General features: G+C 38.5%; 1 protein-coding gene across 1 annotated transcript; it reads right to left on the bottom strand.

Annotated features, from left to right (window-relative positions):
- Window positions 1-716: 716 nt before the first annotated feature.
- LOC588813 (probable ATP-dependent RNA helicase DDX20) lies at window positions 717-13155 on the bottom strand. Its single transcript, XM_788477.4, has 8 exons — window positions 12664-13155; window positions 10895-11158; window positions 9708-9819; window positions 9014-9156; window positions 7339-7477; window positions 6143-6284; window positions 5409-5616; window positions 717-5108 (listed from the first exon to the last, which is right to left on the bottom strand). The coding sequence occupies exons 1-8, from the start codon at window positions 12893-12895 to the stop codon at window positions 2776-2778; spliced, it is 3573 nt and encodes a 1190-aa protein (XP_793570.3). The 5' UTR covers window positions 12896-13155; the 3' UTR covers window positions 717-2775.
- Window positions 13156-16154: the final 2999 nt, after the last annotated feature.

Below are 16154 nucleotides of genomic sequence, written 5' to 3' on the forward strand. Positions count from 1 at the left end.
TTAATGTTGAAAAGGAAACAAATATAAACGGACATAAAAACATTTTAAGAAGTCACGATTGTATCAAAGACTGAACATGTATTGAAGTTTGGGTGATAGAGTTTTCAGAGATGTGATTTGAGGAGGGATGCTGAAGAAAGAAAAAAAGAGAATGTTTGAAGTAAAGGACTGAGCAGGAATATACGAGTGCCATTGATACAAAACACAAGACAGGGAAAGAAATAAGTGTTTGTGAAGTCTAATATATCTGAGTGCATGTGTGAAAAGTGTTGTCATTCTTTGGGTACAAGAGCCAGAGTTGCTTTTAAGAGCTTATATTTATTAAGTAGGTTCAAATACGCGCTTCCTTTGCAGGTGGGGAAACAATCAAATACCTCTCTTTTGCATAACAAAGAGACAATAACAATTCGAGATATTCTGTCATAATGGTAATAAGTTTTTGCAGACATGTAGTATTGTTGCCAATACCATTTCCCATGCAACTATAAATGCACATTCTGACTACATTCCCCAGAGATTCAATTTATAAAAATTTATCTCGAAAAATAGCCTTGCATGTCACTTCCTGTCTTAATATTTCTGTATCCCTCTCACACTCCCAAATATTCCTATAATCTGTCCTCTCACTCTCCTCTCTATTAAACTCCCTTGCTATTCTCTTCTCTCAATATCAAATATTACCTGACAACAACAAGAAGACAAAATATAAGTTCAAATTCTTATCTAGGATCCTTTCCCTTTGTTTTAAACTCTTCTTCATAGAACCATGATCATATGTAGCACATGTGTATCGCACCACGGTGAAAAGTTAAAGGTGAAAATAATACACCTGCATGCATCCACAACACATGGATAGTGGATATGAAACATATTTTGCCAAGTGAATCGGACACATTTAACTATCCAGGCCATACTTGGCATAGTTGATGGATTGTTAAAAGAGAATAAAACCCTGTGACTGGACCGGAAATAAACACAAACTGGACAAGTAATTTTTACTAGCTCCCCTGGACAGTTACAAATGTCTAAACTTTAAGGTTCAGAGAGACTAATTTATGTTTTAAAGGTACTATGTCCCATTTGCAGGCCAAACAAATGAAAAGGTTAATAACGATTATTAGTTGTCGAAATTGACTTGAAAGCTACAGGGCCAGTAAGTAATAGTCTGATTTACAGACCATTGTAGCGAATGGCCGTACGTTTTATGCTGCGCAAAGATTCAATCAGTTTAATTTTGGCCATTACAAGAAGTGGGTTATTGATGTAGACAAATGCTCATGTACCCTTTCTGCTCATTTTATGTATGTTATTACCAAAGAAGAAAAAAAGCCAGTCAGTCACTCCATAGTGTCTGACGGTGAAGTCTAGCAAGTGAACAGGTTTCCTTGCATAATTTGAATATTGGGACACTGCTAACGTTTAAATTTCACAGATAGGACATGCATGACATATTCATAATTCCTGCAAAGTTCTACAGAATTTGATGTTGGCTACAGTGAATCTACTCCCACGGAAGAATGTCGTTCCTCACAACGAAATAAGAAAGGAAGTGGTGCAGATTCAAATTTGGAACGAATCAACACTCACTACAATAGGAAAATGCAATATCAAGACAAGAAATCCTGTTGATAACAAGAAATATCTTGTTGATTATAATAGCAAGGCTATTTGCTGATGACTGTGCGGTCTACAAGAGAATCACATCACCTCAGGATGCTGCACTACTTCAAGAAGACTTAGATGCCTTGCAGAAAAGGGAAAGAAAGTGGCTAATGGAAAGAAAGTGGCTAATGGAGTTCCATCCTTCCAAGAGCCAAGTTGTTTGCATAACAAACAAGCGCAAGCCTTCATCTTCAACCTACTCCATCCATGGAATGATCCTTGATGTAGGAAACAATATCTCACTGAATCTACGTTCATCACCAGAGGCCATGGCTCACGTTTCTGGACTCCGTACTACAGCTCTCAAGTGTACTCTTCCTCCTTCTTTCATTGCACCAGCAAAGAATGGAACTCTCTGAAGAAAGACCCAAGAGAGTTTGTCTCACTCAAGCCTTTAAAGCACCAAAAATACTTGTCTACGTACTATTGGCTGTGCCCGCATTAACCCACAGTGCGTTAATCTTCATTTCATGAAGCTGCACTTTTAAGGAAGAAGAACCCGACTCCTCTCCTGAGCACGAAGGCAGCAGAGAAGATGAATCTCATCACGATCAACTATGATAACTTTGAACAGATATATGTCGCCCTCTATCTGAATAGGCAGTACAGTGTCACAACTGTAAGTCTCATAAACAAGATATTGTCACAGAAGTTCAAGCTGTTGTTTCAGGACTCTTCAATTAGGGTGTTTGAACTTAAGCAATTTAAGAATTTCACTGCATTCAGATAAGATACTGCACCTCTGATCAATCATCTTTGGTTCTTTTCTCACAATTTACTACCCCAAAAATGAGGGAAATTCATTAAGTGATATTAAAGAGAGTATTATAGAGAGAGTGGGGGAAGGCAGAGAGCGGACAGAGAAAGAGAGAGAGAGAGAAAGAGAGAGAGAGAGAAAGAGAGGGGGATGAGGTACACGTAGTACATTGTAAATGAGCACTACATTCATGTATAAGTTGTTTATCACTTCAATCCATGCTCAATTATCTTTATTAATTCCTCTGACGAATTGTTAAAGAGTGGGATATCATTCGTTTGCATTCTTAGAGAGCACGATTAAATTCAGAAGCACCTCCAACTGGACACAGACATGTACTTTAACTTGAGTGTTTTTCAAGAATAATGGGGAGGATCACAAGAAGAGAAATAGGGGTACCCAGCATAAGGTTGTTGGGCATATCCATGGTAATAGTCATTCCAATAACTATTTGTGTATCCCTGAGGCGAGTAACTTGAGTATGGCCTTCCATGGTATGCAGCTCCAGGTATTGGAGCAGCAGCATAGTAATCATAGCTTCCATCATACTCCCAACCCTCTACATTAAAGCTTGGTTGATTGGGAAATTGTTCAGTTGTCCAGCTAGGATCATCTGGACATTGTGGATATTTATTTTGTCCTTCACAGTAGTGATTTTCTTCATTGTAGCAGCTATTAGCTTTAGAAAGATTCTTCTCCTTTGCTTTGGCTTGATTTAACCCCATGTGGTGCTTTCCACTCCCATTTCTTGCAGGTTCCTTTCCTTTCCACTTATTCTTGCGGTTGCTCTCAGATGCCTCCTTGCCGTCTTCCTCTTCTTCTCCATTGGTACCGCTGCTTCCACTATCAGTTTCACTTGAAGAAGAGCTACAAGTGCTTGTGTTACTCTCACACAAACTGCTTGAAGACTGATCTGACAGTGTGGCGTCCTTTCTACCAACTTCTGATGGAAGACATGCTGGAATGAAATTTTTGAAAATTGCCCACACAGGGTCATCTAATGATGACACAGAACTGTCATTTTCTAGGGAAAGACTTTTCTGAACTGATGTTCTCACTTGTTTGTCCTTCAAGGTTTCTCTTTCACCCAATTCTGGAATTTGGCTTTCTTCATAACCATTTTTTGTATGATGAACTTGATGTGTCACATTTATCTTGTTACACAAAGGAAATCTTTCAACTTTTTCTCTGTCAGTATCATTAGTGTCCAAATCACCATCACACAAGCTGGTATTTGGATTGCTGATGAGAGCTACATCAAGTTCTTTGGGAGACATCAGAGCACCGAGGGTACTCATCTGGAAGACATGTTGTTTGATTCTTTGCTGCTTCCCTTTCTTCTTTCCTCCTGTAGTATTCCTAACCTTTGGTTTAGTTTCTGTTTCAGGTTCATTCCTTGATCGGATGTCTGGGGAACCATTGGAGACTTGGTGATGAAGCCTACTTTCAACCTGTGGAACTTTGACTGTCTCATCGCTTTCTTGAATGTCTTTGGTTACTTTTGATGTGCACTGGGTCTGTTTTGCATCTTGCTTATCTCCTAACTTTCTTGCCACTTGCTTGTTCACGACTGAAGAAATGTCCATTAAAGGAGTCACACTTTCTACTGACTCTGTCTCTTTTGCCTCTGTTACAGCTGTAATTGCCTCATCATGATGTTCAAGTTTGATCAAAGTAGAGTTGTCTCCCCTTCCTAAGTGATTGCGTATAAATGTATCACAGAGTAGACCCCTGTACCTCTCTATCTCTTGGATGGGTGTTAAGCCAGAGATCCTTTTCTGCGCAATTTCACGATCTGCATTTCCACTCCCATTGTAGACTTCATCTTTGTATTTGTTCTGATAGTCATCACCAATATTGAGATCTTTGCTTGATGTGACATGAGAGTTTCTAGAAGACACATCTGCATCATTTTCTTCACCTTCTAACTGTGATGTTTCAACCGACAGTTCCTTGTCATTTTTCACTGTCTGCTCAATGACATCCGTCTCCTTGTCTACCCTGTCATCTTCTGACCCTTGACCTTTAGTCTCCACTGTTTGACCCTTCATGAACTTTTCAAACGATTCTTTACCTTTATACCAGGTACGAGCTCTTCTTGATCCATCTCCTCTTTTAATATGGGACACTTGAGGAAGACTGAGCTTCCTCACTTCTGGGGCATCTTCAAAGCCAATCGGTAATGTCGGTCTGTCTTTGTGATCCCCACTTCCAGTAACGTATCTTATCTGTGATGTCTTGGCCTTTGGTTGAACAACATCTTCCTGCACAGTTTGGATACATGCATCAACTTTCTGTGGTTCATGGACTCCTCTTCTAGTCTTTGGTATAGGATTTTGGTCCACCATACTTTCCACAATCTTTGTTGTCTTCCTATCCGCTAAACTATCAGCACTATCTTCCATCTTGTGACAACTCCCATTGATTCCCATATGGAGTGAATGTTGTTCATCCGTCCCATTTGCGATAACAGATTTTGGCATGGGGTCTTCTTCTTTATTCACAACTGAGGAAGTCAACAAAGCATCATCTGATGTTTCAGCAGTAGCATTGTTTTCCAGATCATCTGTGGTGGTATTTCTTGTAGAATCCATCTTGGCTGCAGGGAGGAGAGGCTGTGGTGTAATAGAAACCTGTTGAAGTCCCGTTGAGTTGTGGTCCTGCTTCAGCAAATAAGATGGAGGAGGATCTAATGAACAAAAGGAACAAAGATGAACCTTCTAATCAAAAACTTACACAATTATTATCATGTCATCACATGCTCATTATTTTAAATACAGCCCAAGTTACTTCTTTTTTAAAGCTGAAAGAATGCCCTGGTAGTGCAGGAATAATAACTTTCTGATTGACACCTGGTATTATCTAACTACAAATCAGACACTAAATATGAATATCTTTGAAGCTATTTGCATGGTACAGAACAAAATATGAAATGTTACACCTCATAAAACTAAATACAAAAAAATAACAAATATATCGATTTACTTACCAGGTAGCTCTGTCATTGTCACTCGACACTGACGCTGGATATTCCTGAGTAGTTCCATCTCCCTACCCTTGGAAGCAAGGCTGATAGCAGCTCCATGGGTACCGAAGCGCCCCGCCCTCCCAATGCGATGAAGGTAGGTCTTGGTGTCGGTTGGAATGTCTAGGTTGATGATCAGGTTGACATTCTCAGCATCGATACCTCTGGCAGTCTAAACAAGTTGGAAAGACATTCATTAACTTTCTAGTTTTTGTTTATTCATTGTAGTTTTATATGTTCTACTTTCACAATTTACAGTCTTTATTGTTGTTGATAATGTACAACTTTCTGATATATGATCTTACACTGTGGACTACATCAATATAAAGAATGTTCTTAAAATTTGGCAATTTTTCTAAAGCTTTCACTGATATGCTTCTGCTTTCATTCAAGGTACGATTTGATTTGCTATCAATATCCTATCAATGTTCTTGTCATTCCACACAAGTCTTACAGCTGTATTTGCTCAGTTTTCCATTAAATGATCCTACCCTGGCCAAAGTTTGGTCAATTAGACAATTACAGTGCAACAATGTGAATTTAACAGAGGTCAAGTAGTTTCATGGTTAAACCCGACTTTAATAAAAACAAGAATACACACATAGTTTAATTCAACTTGTTAAGAAGTAGTTTAAAGGGCTACCAATACATGTCATAATTATGACTTTACAGAGAAATTTATGAAATCTATTGCTCACTAGATCCGTAGAGATGAGGATCCGACACTGGAATTTCTTTAGCTTGGCCATAGCACTGAGTCGTTGAGACTGCTCCTGTGCACCTGATATACACTCACTAGGCCAACCAGAGTCACAGAGGATGTCACATAGATTCTGAGCCCTACAGGGTCAAAAATACATTGGATAAAAGTCAAATGATACATAAACTGTTGTCCATAGTGTGGTATTGTTATGTCTATGTGCATGTAATTTTTCTGCAAAACAAGCGTTTGTTACTGGATATTGAATAGCATTTTACTGGAATACATAAGAGGGTAACTCTTTCATGACTCACATTTCTTAACCCTTATTGTACTGGGGGGGGGGCCTGGGAGCCCCCCCCCCCCTCGACATTGTTGCAGATCGCGCCGCAACCGCTCAGAATTTTGAATTGTCGTTTCATGACTTTTTTCTCTCAAGTCTTACGCACATTTTGATACCATTTTCGTTGAAATCGGATATACCTGTAAGGTGTTACATAACAATTAGTATGCGCATGTCATCAAAAAAGTGCTATAATTGCATATATTCATGTACAAGCAGAAATGTGAAGATATGAATTGATATCAAATTGCTTTTATATGTTTCTCAAAGTAACTTGATGTATTTCAGAACAAAAAAATACATTAGAAATAAAACAATAGATATAATAAGAAATAAGAAACAATAAAATACATAAGAAAATAAATAGTTGAAAATCGCATCAAATTTGCATAAATTTTCATTATAAATTACATCAAATAACTATTTTGTGTTAGAAAAGAAGTTTTATATGAATAATGAGTTTCAACATTACAAAAGTGGAATTTTTGAAATGATTCTAGTTCCCTATATATATTTCTAGATTTGATATTCATGAATGCATATTCATAATTTATGCAAATTAACCTATGCATTTTCAAATATCATAAAAATAATGAAACCTCGTGAATTTGAGATGAAGGAAACATTTATTCAATACATTTTCAAGATTCTTCACAAGTCTACAGACAAATATGTAGAATTTTCTGTAAAATGCATAAAATTAGCATTTTGCATAATTAATTAGTCTATAACGACAAAAATTTGCATATTAGGAAAAAACTAATTATACCATCTTGTTCCTTATGTAAATATCTACAAACATGCAAATTTAGCGCTCGAAATAGCCCATTACAGTAAGGTTTAATCTTTACCTTGTCTGTAAGTTGGAGAAGATGAGACATTGATTGAAGGATACTTGAGTCAGGATTTTCAGCAGTTTGATAACCTTGATCTCAAATGCTTTGTTAGGAAGAGAGTGGCCAGGTAACTCCACATACAACTGCTTGATGCCTATAATGTAAAAAAAGAAACATTTCCTTTTACACTGTACCTTCTTACAGGCTTGTAAGAAACAAACAAATAACATGACATATTATAATTCTCCTGTCCGCATATATAGGTGAGAACAAGCCAACGAAAGTGGCTCTCTATTTTTACTAGCTAATTTGCGGTGATTTTGCAGTCACATGAACTTCTGGTCAAATCAGGCCACACAGTAACACAGTAACACTTCACTGTCATTAGCACTATATAAGAAAGAGACAAATGTAGAGCTTCGGTATCTACAAATATGTGACTCTGCTGCATATTATAGGAAATTAGGAAGACTGGGCCAAATTTCTTATCATTTTGATGATTCCAGAACCCTGCAGTACACACAATACTTATATGCTAGATGATCAACCTTTTCTGATAGATTCCACAACGTTTCTTTCACAATGCAATCGCATGACCATAACTGGTCTCTATCTTTAATCAACATATATTTAATATCGCTTGCGTATTTTTCAAAATTTATAAGAGCAAGGTAGATAATAAATCACATGAATTAGCATATCGTAGAATAACAAAATGGAATTTTTAGGATCACTGGAAATTAGTGTCTACAAAATCGCCAAGCTATCAGAGGCACAATGCATTATGGGAAATTTGGAATATATATTGCTATATGCGGTAGCGAGAATTAGCATTTTAGCCTATACGGCTTTACAGAGTGGGAGGTTCTGTGACATATCAGTCCAGACTAAAATGTACAGCTCTTTAACAAGGTGTGCGGCACTGACACTAACACCTATCATTTGGTAATTATTGAATCGTTAATATCTTGTCATTATGAACATCACTTTATAACCTCATCTGTCATCCACAGGATCATTTTATTAACTCTGGTTAATCCCCAATTGTCTGATTTATTGCACAGTAGCCAAGGAGCAAAATCTGATGCTTTACTTCATCTCTACAATTAAAGCTTATCTGCTGTAGTTTACAGGAGGGATTAGGCTGCCTGCAAGGTCACTGGACAGGTGGTTATCTCATCAACTCAGCTCTCAGTTAACATAAGAAAAAGAGGATCATGGGGGACCAATGGTCACCGATTAGGCACTGTTTGAGGGCGCAAGTAGCTGCAAGTAGTGCAGTGGGCCTTTAAAGGGAGTGATTCGTCAGTTTCCATGTGCAGAAGGCCATAATTCGCTGACACCAGACTTGGTGGAAAAAAAATCATTAACGTGTGTACAGGGCTGCACACAGTCAACCCGTAGGCCAATCAAGAAATCCTCCCTCGTTTCCTCGGAGAGCCTTCGGGTGAGGGAAAAGTGAGATAATGACTTTACCATGTGAGGGAATGGGTGGAAACTCAGTACATTACATAAGGCCTGTGGGTCATAAAACTGAAGGCTAATTCTGGTGATCGACAGCACCTCTTATTGGGTAAACACCCGAACGGTGTTGAATTCCCCATGAGAGTTAACTACTGTGTGTCTTTAATTAAACATATTTCATGTACTATAAAAAGGCATACATGCCTCTCCTAGCTGAATAACTTACCTCTTAATGCGAGATCCTTTGGATTGAGTCGAACAAACATAGGTTCTCTCATATACTTAGTGAGATGTTTGGCAAGGTACTCGGGGTAGGTTGCGGAGAGTGCTAACATCTGCTTGTTATCTGAAAGGTGGTTGTAAATCCAACTGTAAAGTCAACCAGAAGAGAATTTTATTAGTGATTCACATGAGACAAATATTCCTGTTATCATATTTTAGTCTAGATAAATGCAAGGACTTCTTTCTATCTCCTACTACATGAAGAAATATTCCAAGCATTCTTTGAAGAGTGGGGATTAAGATGTTAGCATCAATCCTGAAATCAACAAAATGTTTTGCATATTATGGCTTGGGTCATGATTGTGAAAGTGAACATCATCATGTTTATCTCTATAATTTGATTTGTAGGGATCTTTGAAGAAAAAAAACTGAAATGAGAAGTGTGTTAACAAGTAAATTTGAGTTTGATATCCTCTCATAAAGGGATAAATCGCAACTCATTTTTCCTATCAAGCAACATCCTTTTATTTAACACTCCCTCAAATATACAGTCTAAAAGCCAGCACTCTGGTCAAAACTATAAGTACTTAAAAGTGAATCAGATGTCATACTCATCTGTAAGGAATAAACTCAAATATTTCCTTTTACATAAAATCTATTAGCGGTCAATACATCAACATGCAACATTGACGACTTACTTGACTTGCTCCTGAAATGTATCATCAAGTAGTTTGTCTGCTTCATCCAAGACAAAAAGCCTGATAGTTCCGGTCTTCAATACTTCATACTCAATTAGCTGTTTGATACGTCCTATAGCACAAATGTACAAAATGTTACTTTAATAATTAGCTAAGTGGCAAATCATTTGGATTTATAATTGAAGACACAAAAACATATTTTGCAAACATTCATAAGTGATTTGAAAGTTTGTTTTCACTCCCTGCATCTACAAAGAGTAAGAAACATGGGGTTTTTTCACAAAGACTAAGATCGACCTGAAGTTGGACCTGAACTATGGCAGGCCATTCATGCTGATGGTTGCTCTCACCATTGGTCTCTCAAGGGACATCACAAATCTACAGAATTTACATTTTCTGATAGTTCATTTGAAGAACAAAAGTTACTTACATTGCAAATTTATGTTATATTTAAGACTGGGACTTATGGTAGGCGATTTATGCTCTTAAAAAGTCTTGAACCAGATGTAAAATTATGATCTTTAGATTATATTTTTCCTGCAATAATGAACTATCACAAAAATTGAATTCTGTAGATTTGTGGGTCCCTTGAGAGACCAATGCCAGGAATGGTGAGAGCAACCAGTTCATAAACAGCCTGCCATAGTTCAAGTCCAACTTAAGTTGATGTTAGTATAATTTGTAAAACACTCCCCAGGTCAATCAAAGCAAATGAAACTTCTATCTTGACAATATGATTTTCCTCTCATCCTAGATAAACCAAGGAAATCAGGAAAGGTAAAATTGTGTGATGTGATTTAATACAAAGAATATTATTAAGGGAGAATTTTTTCAACCGACAAGAAAGTGTGAAAGAGTGGTTCTTCTCATGACTATGTACATGTACACGTATGGTGGCTCTGTGAGTATGAATCTAGCCAAGTGTTCGTTTTCCTTTTTTTTGGGGGGGGGGGAGGGGAGAATGTAGGAAGAAGTAACCTAGAAGAAACATAGAAAGAAATGTATGTTGAGCCGTGAGCACACTGTGTTTCCTTTAAATTTCATTAAACACACAAGAAAAATCTCATATTTACACACTTTATCAGTCCGTTCCATTTGTATAATTAGTGCAGTGGGCCTTGAAAGAAGCCTTACTCAAGCATAAGTATCATGTGATGGGCTTCACTGGATGAGTCATCATTATTTACCTGGTGTACCAACAGCTATGTGACACTTCTTCAACTTCTGCCTGTCTGGTCCAAATAGAGTACCTCCGATAAACACATGAGAACGTAGTCCCTCCATCTCACATCCTATAGCTCGAATAGTGTCTTGAATCTGGACTGCAATCTCTCTCGTGGGGGCTAGAATCAGAACCTGAGTAGATGGATTGGTGAGATCTATTCCCTCTAGAGCTATGACACTGAACACACACGTCTTCCCTGTGCCAGACTTAGCCTGGACAATCAAGTCTAAAACAAAAACAAAATACCAGTAAGTTAATTTACTAGTTAATTTTTCCTAATTCTGAAAAAGAATATAATCCTCCATGATCATCTACATGTATAAACTGAAGTATAAATTATAATTAGGTAAGTCGGGTAAAACAGGCAACAAACTAGTCTGATATGTAGTTGACTTAATACCAGTAGGCTTAGACTAGTTAGACCTACCCTTGATATATTTGCTCAAAAAATGCTACAAGTCTTCTCGCTCATCAGCTATACTTGCTACCTTGCATAATATCCTTCAAAATGTATGGGTAAATATTCTTGAAAAGTGAAGTGTGAAAAAAGTATATTGCTTGTTTTTTTTTTGCTTGCTTTTAAAACCTGTGAAGGGGTAGTCACTTTCGTCACCTTCACCCCTCTCTTTCAGTATACGCTACCTTGCACTGGCATACCGATGGATGGGGGGGGGGGGGGTTGGGGGCAGTTTCAGTTTAATTTGCAGTTTCAGTTTCAGTTTTATTTTTCATTTCCAACAGAACAGTAATTATGACAAGAAATCAGATAAACAATTCAACATTCAATAATATAATACATTTTACATGGTTTAAAGTTGTGAAATAGAAAGTATACATAATTATCCAGTAGTCTATAATGGGTTTTTTTTTAAATGGTTTATTTCTAATTCGATACCAGTGATTTCCAAATGTTAGACGGGCCAAAATATTAGTACTTATCCCCCCCCCCCCCCCCCCCCCACTAAGAGAAATAATTCAAATTCTAACTCAAACTTTATTGATATTAATCCAAACAGGTAGAGTAGAGACCCGGCCCCCCCACTCCGGGGCCGGAATGACCGCATGCGTGTTACCAAAATGTCCGGTAAAGGGTACTTTTCGTGCGACAAACTCCGGCCCGAGAATTGTAAAAGAAAGGGGTGTATTTGACTTTTCACCTGGAGATTTCTTTAAAAAGGGGGTGTTTTTCTTTTTTTCTCTCATCTCTTTGGATCCTGAGAAATTATTCCAAATTTAGGGAGTACATTGAGCATTTTTCCGTATTTAGGGGGGTCTCCAAGGCAGGAAAAGCCCGCGTAAAGCCCGCGAAGGGGGGGGGGGTTCGGAAATGTTGGCAGTCCTCATATACATATGTAGGGGGTGCTTTCAAAAAGAGGGAACGAGCATACATTGTACGCGTACCCTAAATAACACTGAGTTGGGGGGGGGGGGCCGGGAGTAGAGAAAACAATAACCAGGATTTCGGGGGCTAAATCAAATAATTTATTTGTTTGGGGGGGGGGGGGGTTAATGCCCATTAACCCCCCCCCCCCCTAGCTCATGGAGGGGGCAAAATGAATTGAAAAAATGTAGTGCTCCACTGAGCAAAATAATAGTTGGCGTGATTTTCAAATTTCGGGCCCCCTCTCTTGGAAAATCCTCCCCCCCCCCCCCCTCCAAAGGCTCCTAAAATTTAAAACCTCCCCTTCCCCTCCCTCCCCCAGGCCACCCATTGACTAAGTTAAATCTCACCTAAACCGCATCTCCCAAGTGGTATTGCCTTTAATTGAATAGGTGAAGGTTTCTCAAAACCAACTTTCTGTAATCCGGCCGTCACGGGTTCGGAAAGGAACATAGATGAGAAGTCAACATTGCTGTTCTCTTCAGTCAAAACATCACTGGTTCTCTCCCTTTCATTGATAGCATGGGCTGTTCTCAAGGAACCCGGAGCTCCCATCCTTGCTTGGCCGGTCTGCGTCTCCATTTCTCACGAACTTGAGGCGTTGTAATGTCTACCTTTGATGTAATGAGGCAGATACGGCAGAAACAGCAGTAGTCTAATGTGCCTCCATAAACAGATAAATACCTCTGCTTAGCTTGGCCATGGACTGCATGCATGCTGCATGTACCCACGCGACCGTCGACGTCCATACGACGTACGTACAGAAACAGTATGGAACGCCAAAATGACAATATAGACCATCAAATATAATTATAATGCATAACTTTTTGCCATATGTTACAAATTATTTCATTCACCCGTTACAAATTATTGTATTTCAATAGTCAGAATGCAAATTACATAGTTGTTGCCAGGTAGGACAAAATGTATGGCTTGCCCTACCTAATAACATGGAATGCATGTATAATTCGCTTTGATCTGACTATTGAAATACAATTATTCGTATAACAGGTGAATGCCATTTGTAACGATCGAAAGTAAACAGGCAGGCACGGATCCAGGGAGGGGCGGAGCGGGCCTTTGCCTCCTCTCCCTGTCCCCCCCCCCCCCCAAAAAAAAAATAGACGGCTCCCCTGCCCCCCCCCCCTGCCCCCCTGCCCCCCCCCCAAAAAAAAACAAGTATTACAAACAAATTGTGACCAGAAATTTACCTCTCTTTTTTTGTGCTCAAGGGGGGGGGGGGGGGGGTGTAGAGTAAAAAAAAAAGCGCTCACTAATATGCCATCCCCCCCCCCTCACTGAGCGAAATCCCGGCCGGCTCGATTTTCAAATTTCCGGGGGCTCACTGGCTTAAAACTCCTAAGCTTACGGGGGCTCCCCCCCCCCCCCCCCCCCCCCTGGATCCCGACGAGGGCCCTATATAGGAGGGCCCTGGGTGCTCATCTGACCGAAAGACCTAGAACCCCAGAGCTTCCAGGAGCTCTGCCCCCTGGACCCCACCAAGAGCCCTAGCTAAGGCAGGCCCCGGTTTGTAGATGCTCATCTGATAAGATATGCCTAAAACCCCTTAGCTTCATGGGGCACAGCCCCTTGGACCCCCCCCCCCCCCGCCAATTAGTTACCTGCCAGTCACAAATAGTAAATATGTTACCGTGATTTAATGCATACAACTCTGAGCTTCGCCGGGTTAATTAAAGCCTCTGGACCCCACGCCAATTTACGCTCTACCTGATAATACTCCACTTTGAAAAACGTTCTGCGGGGCTTGCATGTAAAATATAAGAGTGGTGGACTGGAGGTGATGCAAATTTCTCTTCTGCCCCCCCCCCCCCCCAAAAAAAAACAAAAAAAAAAACGTTTTTGCTCATTACGCCACTGCCCCTGAAAGGTGAGCCCCAGGAATGTTGATTTTTATATAAACAGTTTATCTAAATTCAAATTGTTAATGATATAACTGGGAAAAAATACTCAATACTTGTGCATCCACACAAAAACACATTACTATCACTATAACTTGGATACTGGAGTGAGGAAATGAAATTCTTATGGGGAAAATGGAAATTTATATTATCAATATAAAGAAAATAATCATAGTGATGCATTGACGTCACAGACTCATGAGTAAGTTGTCAATTTGTCTTGTGATTTTCAAAGTTGTTCCGATGTCATTAATAATTAATAACTTTCTTAATAATAGTTATCTGATTTGCTCAAACTTTTTTTGATTGGCCGGTTTGTCTGATTTTTTTCTTCTATTGAAAGTAAGATATTTTGGAGTGGACTTGCCCTTTAAGTGCATGAAAGCTATAGAAAGTCGTTTCCAGAGTGTCGTTATTCAAGATCAAGCCCTTAGATGAGTTTGGAAAGTTCATTGTTATTTTGTATATACTGCTATTACATTATGTATGGTGTGGTGTTCCACTTTTTATTTTGATTTTATCTTATTTTCTTCTGCATTCATGTAAGTACACAGTTTTTCGATAATAATAATAATATAAAGTACAATAAGTTTCGATAACTTATTCAAGATCAAGTCCCTCAGATGAGTTTGGAAAGTTTATTGTTATTTATATACTGCTATTAGCATTATGTATAGTGTTCCACTTTTGATTTTGATTTTATTTTATTTTCTTCTGCATTCATATAAGTACACAGTTTCTCGATAAAAATAATTATAATATAAAGTACAATACGCATTTTTCTGACAATGAATCATGAATAAGCAAATACATAATGTATAAATTGTTATTTTGAAAAACGAAATGATAAACTGTCATAAATACTAAATATTCTCAAACGTTATAAAACATTTTTTGTTTAATTGCGGAAGAAGGACTGTCATTGTAAGCAGATGCTCGATAATATGACAGCCCCAGACAAAACTCATCAAATAGATTAACACAATTTATTAAGCAGAAACGGATAGGTAATTGAAAATACAAATTTTGATGATGGTGATATTGACAACTTTGCAGATGAGGATGATGATGATGATGATGATGATGATGATGATGATGATGATGATGATGACGATGATGATAATTATTCGAATGAAAGAAGAGATGACATTATGATAAAGACTGAAGAGTTGACACAAACATTTTACCTTGAATATTCTGATAATAACATCGTTGGCCTTAATAAAGGGAGCAACATGATTTAATAGGTTCTGGCAGCGAGAGTTCCATAGGTCAGGACCATGGTGTCAGTATGGGTCTATGGGCATAAGTAATAAATGATAAAACTTCGGAAAGACCAAAGTTTAAAATACAAAATACATGAATGTACAACATAAAATTGCAGATATTACTTTGGAATACATTCTAATTATCAACAACATTTGTGTTTAAATACTTTGGTATTAATTATAGTCATTTAAAAATATAGAAGACTTGCCATACTAATTGAGTAATAAGCCTTGAAAATAAAATCAACTTTAGAGTCGTACTGAGAATAAACCAGCTCGCTGATTTCACATTCTTATTCATATTGTCCAGAAACCTCGCGAGTCTTCTCAATAACATATCCCAAGTAGGCCACCCAATATTCAAATGCGCATCTTCTTTTTATCTTCATACCTTTATATCTAATTGAAATCCAACTGCCATGCACATACATCTGTGAATTTTGATGTACCGTCCCCCTCAGTGGCGTAATGAGCAAAAACGTTTGGGGGGGGGGGGGCTGACAAAAAAATCCGCAGCACCCGCACTCTATAACATGCAGGCCCCGCTGAGCGTATCCAGGAATTTCTTACTGGCGGGGGGGGGGGGGGGGGCACAAAATGGCATGGGGCTAAATATTTGTAAAACGATGAAGTGACAGAACGAGGGATTAGCGG

The sequence above is a fragment of the Strongylocentrotus purpuratus genome, unplaced genomic scaffold, assembly GCF_000002235.5.
Source record: "Strongylocentrotus purpuratus isolate Spur 01 unplaced genomic scaffold, Spur_5.0 spur5_contig_836, whole genome shotgun sequence".
Taxonomy (NCBI): domain Eukaryota; kingdom Metazoa; phylum Echinodermata; class Echinoidea; order Camarodonta; family Strongylocentrotidae; genus Strongylocentrotus; species Strongylocentrotus purpuratus.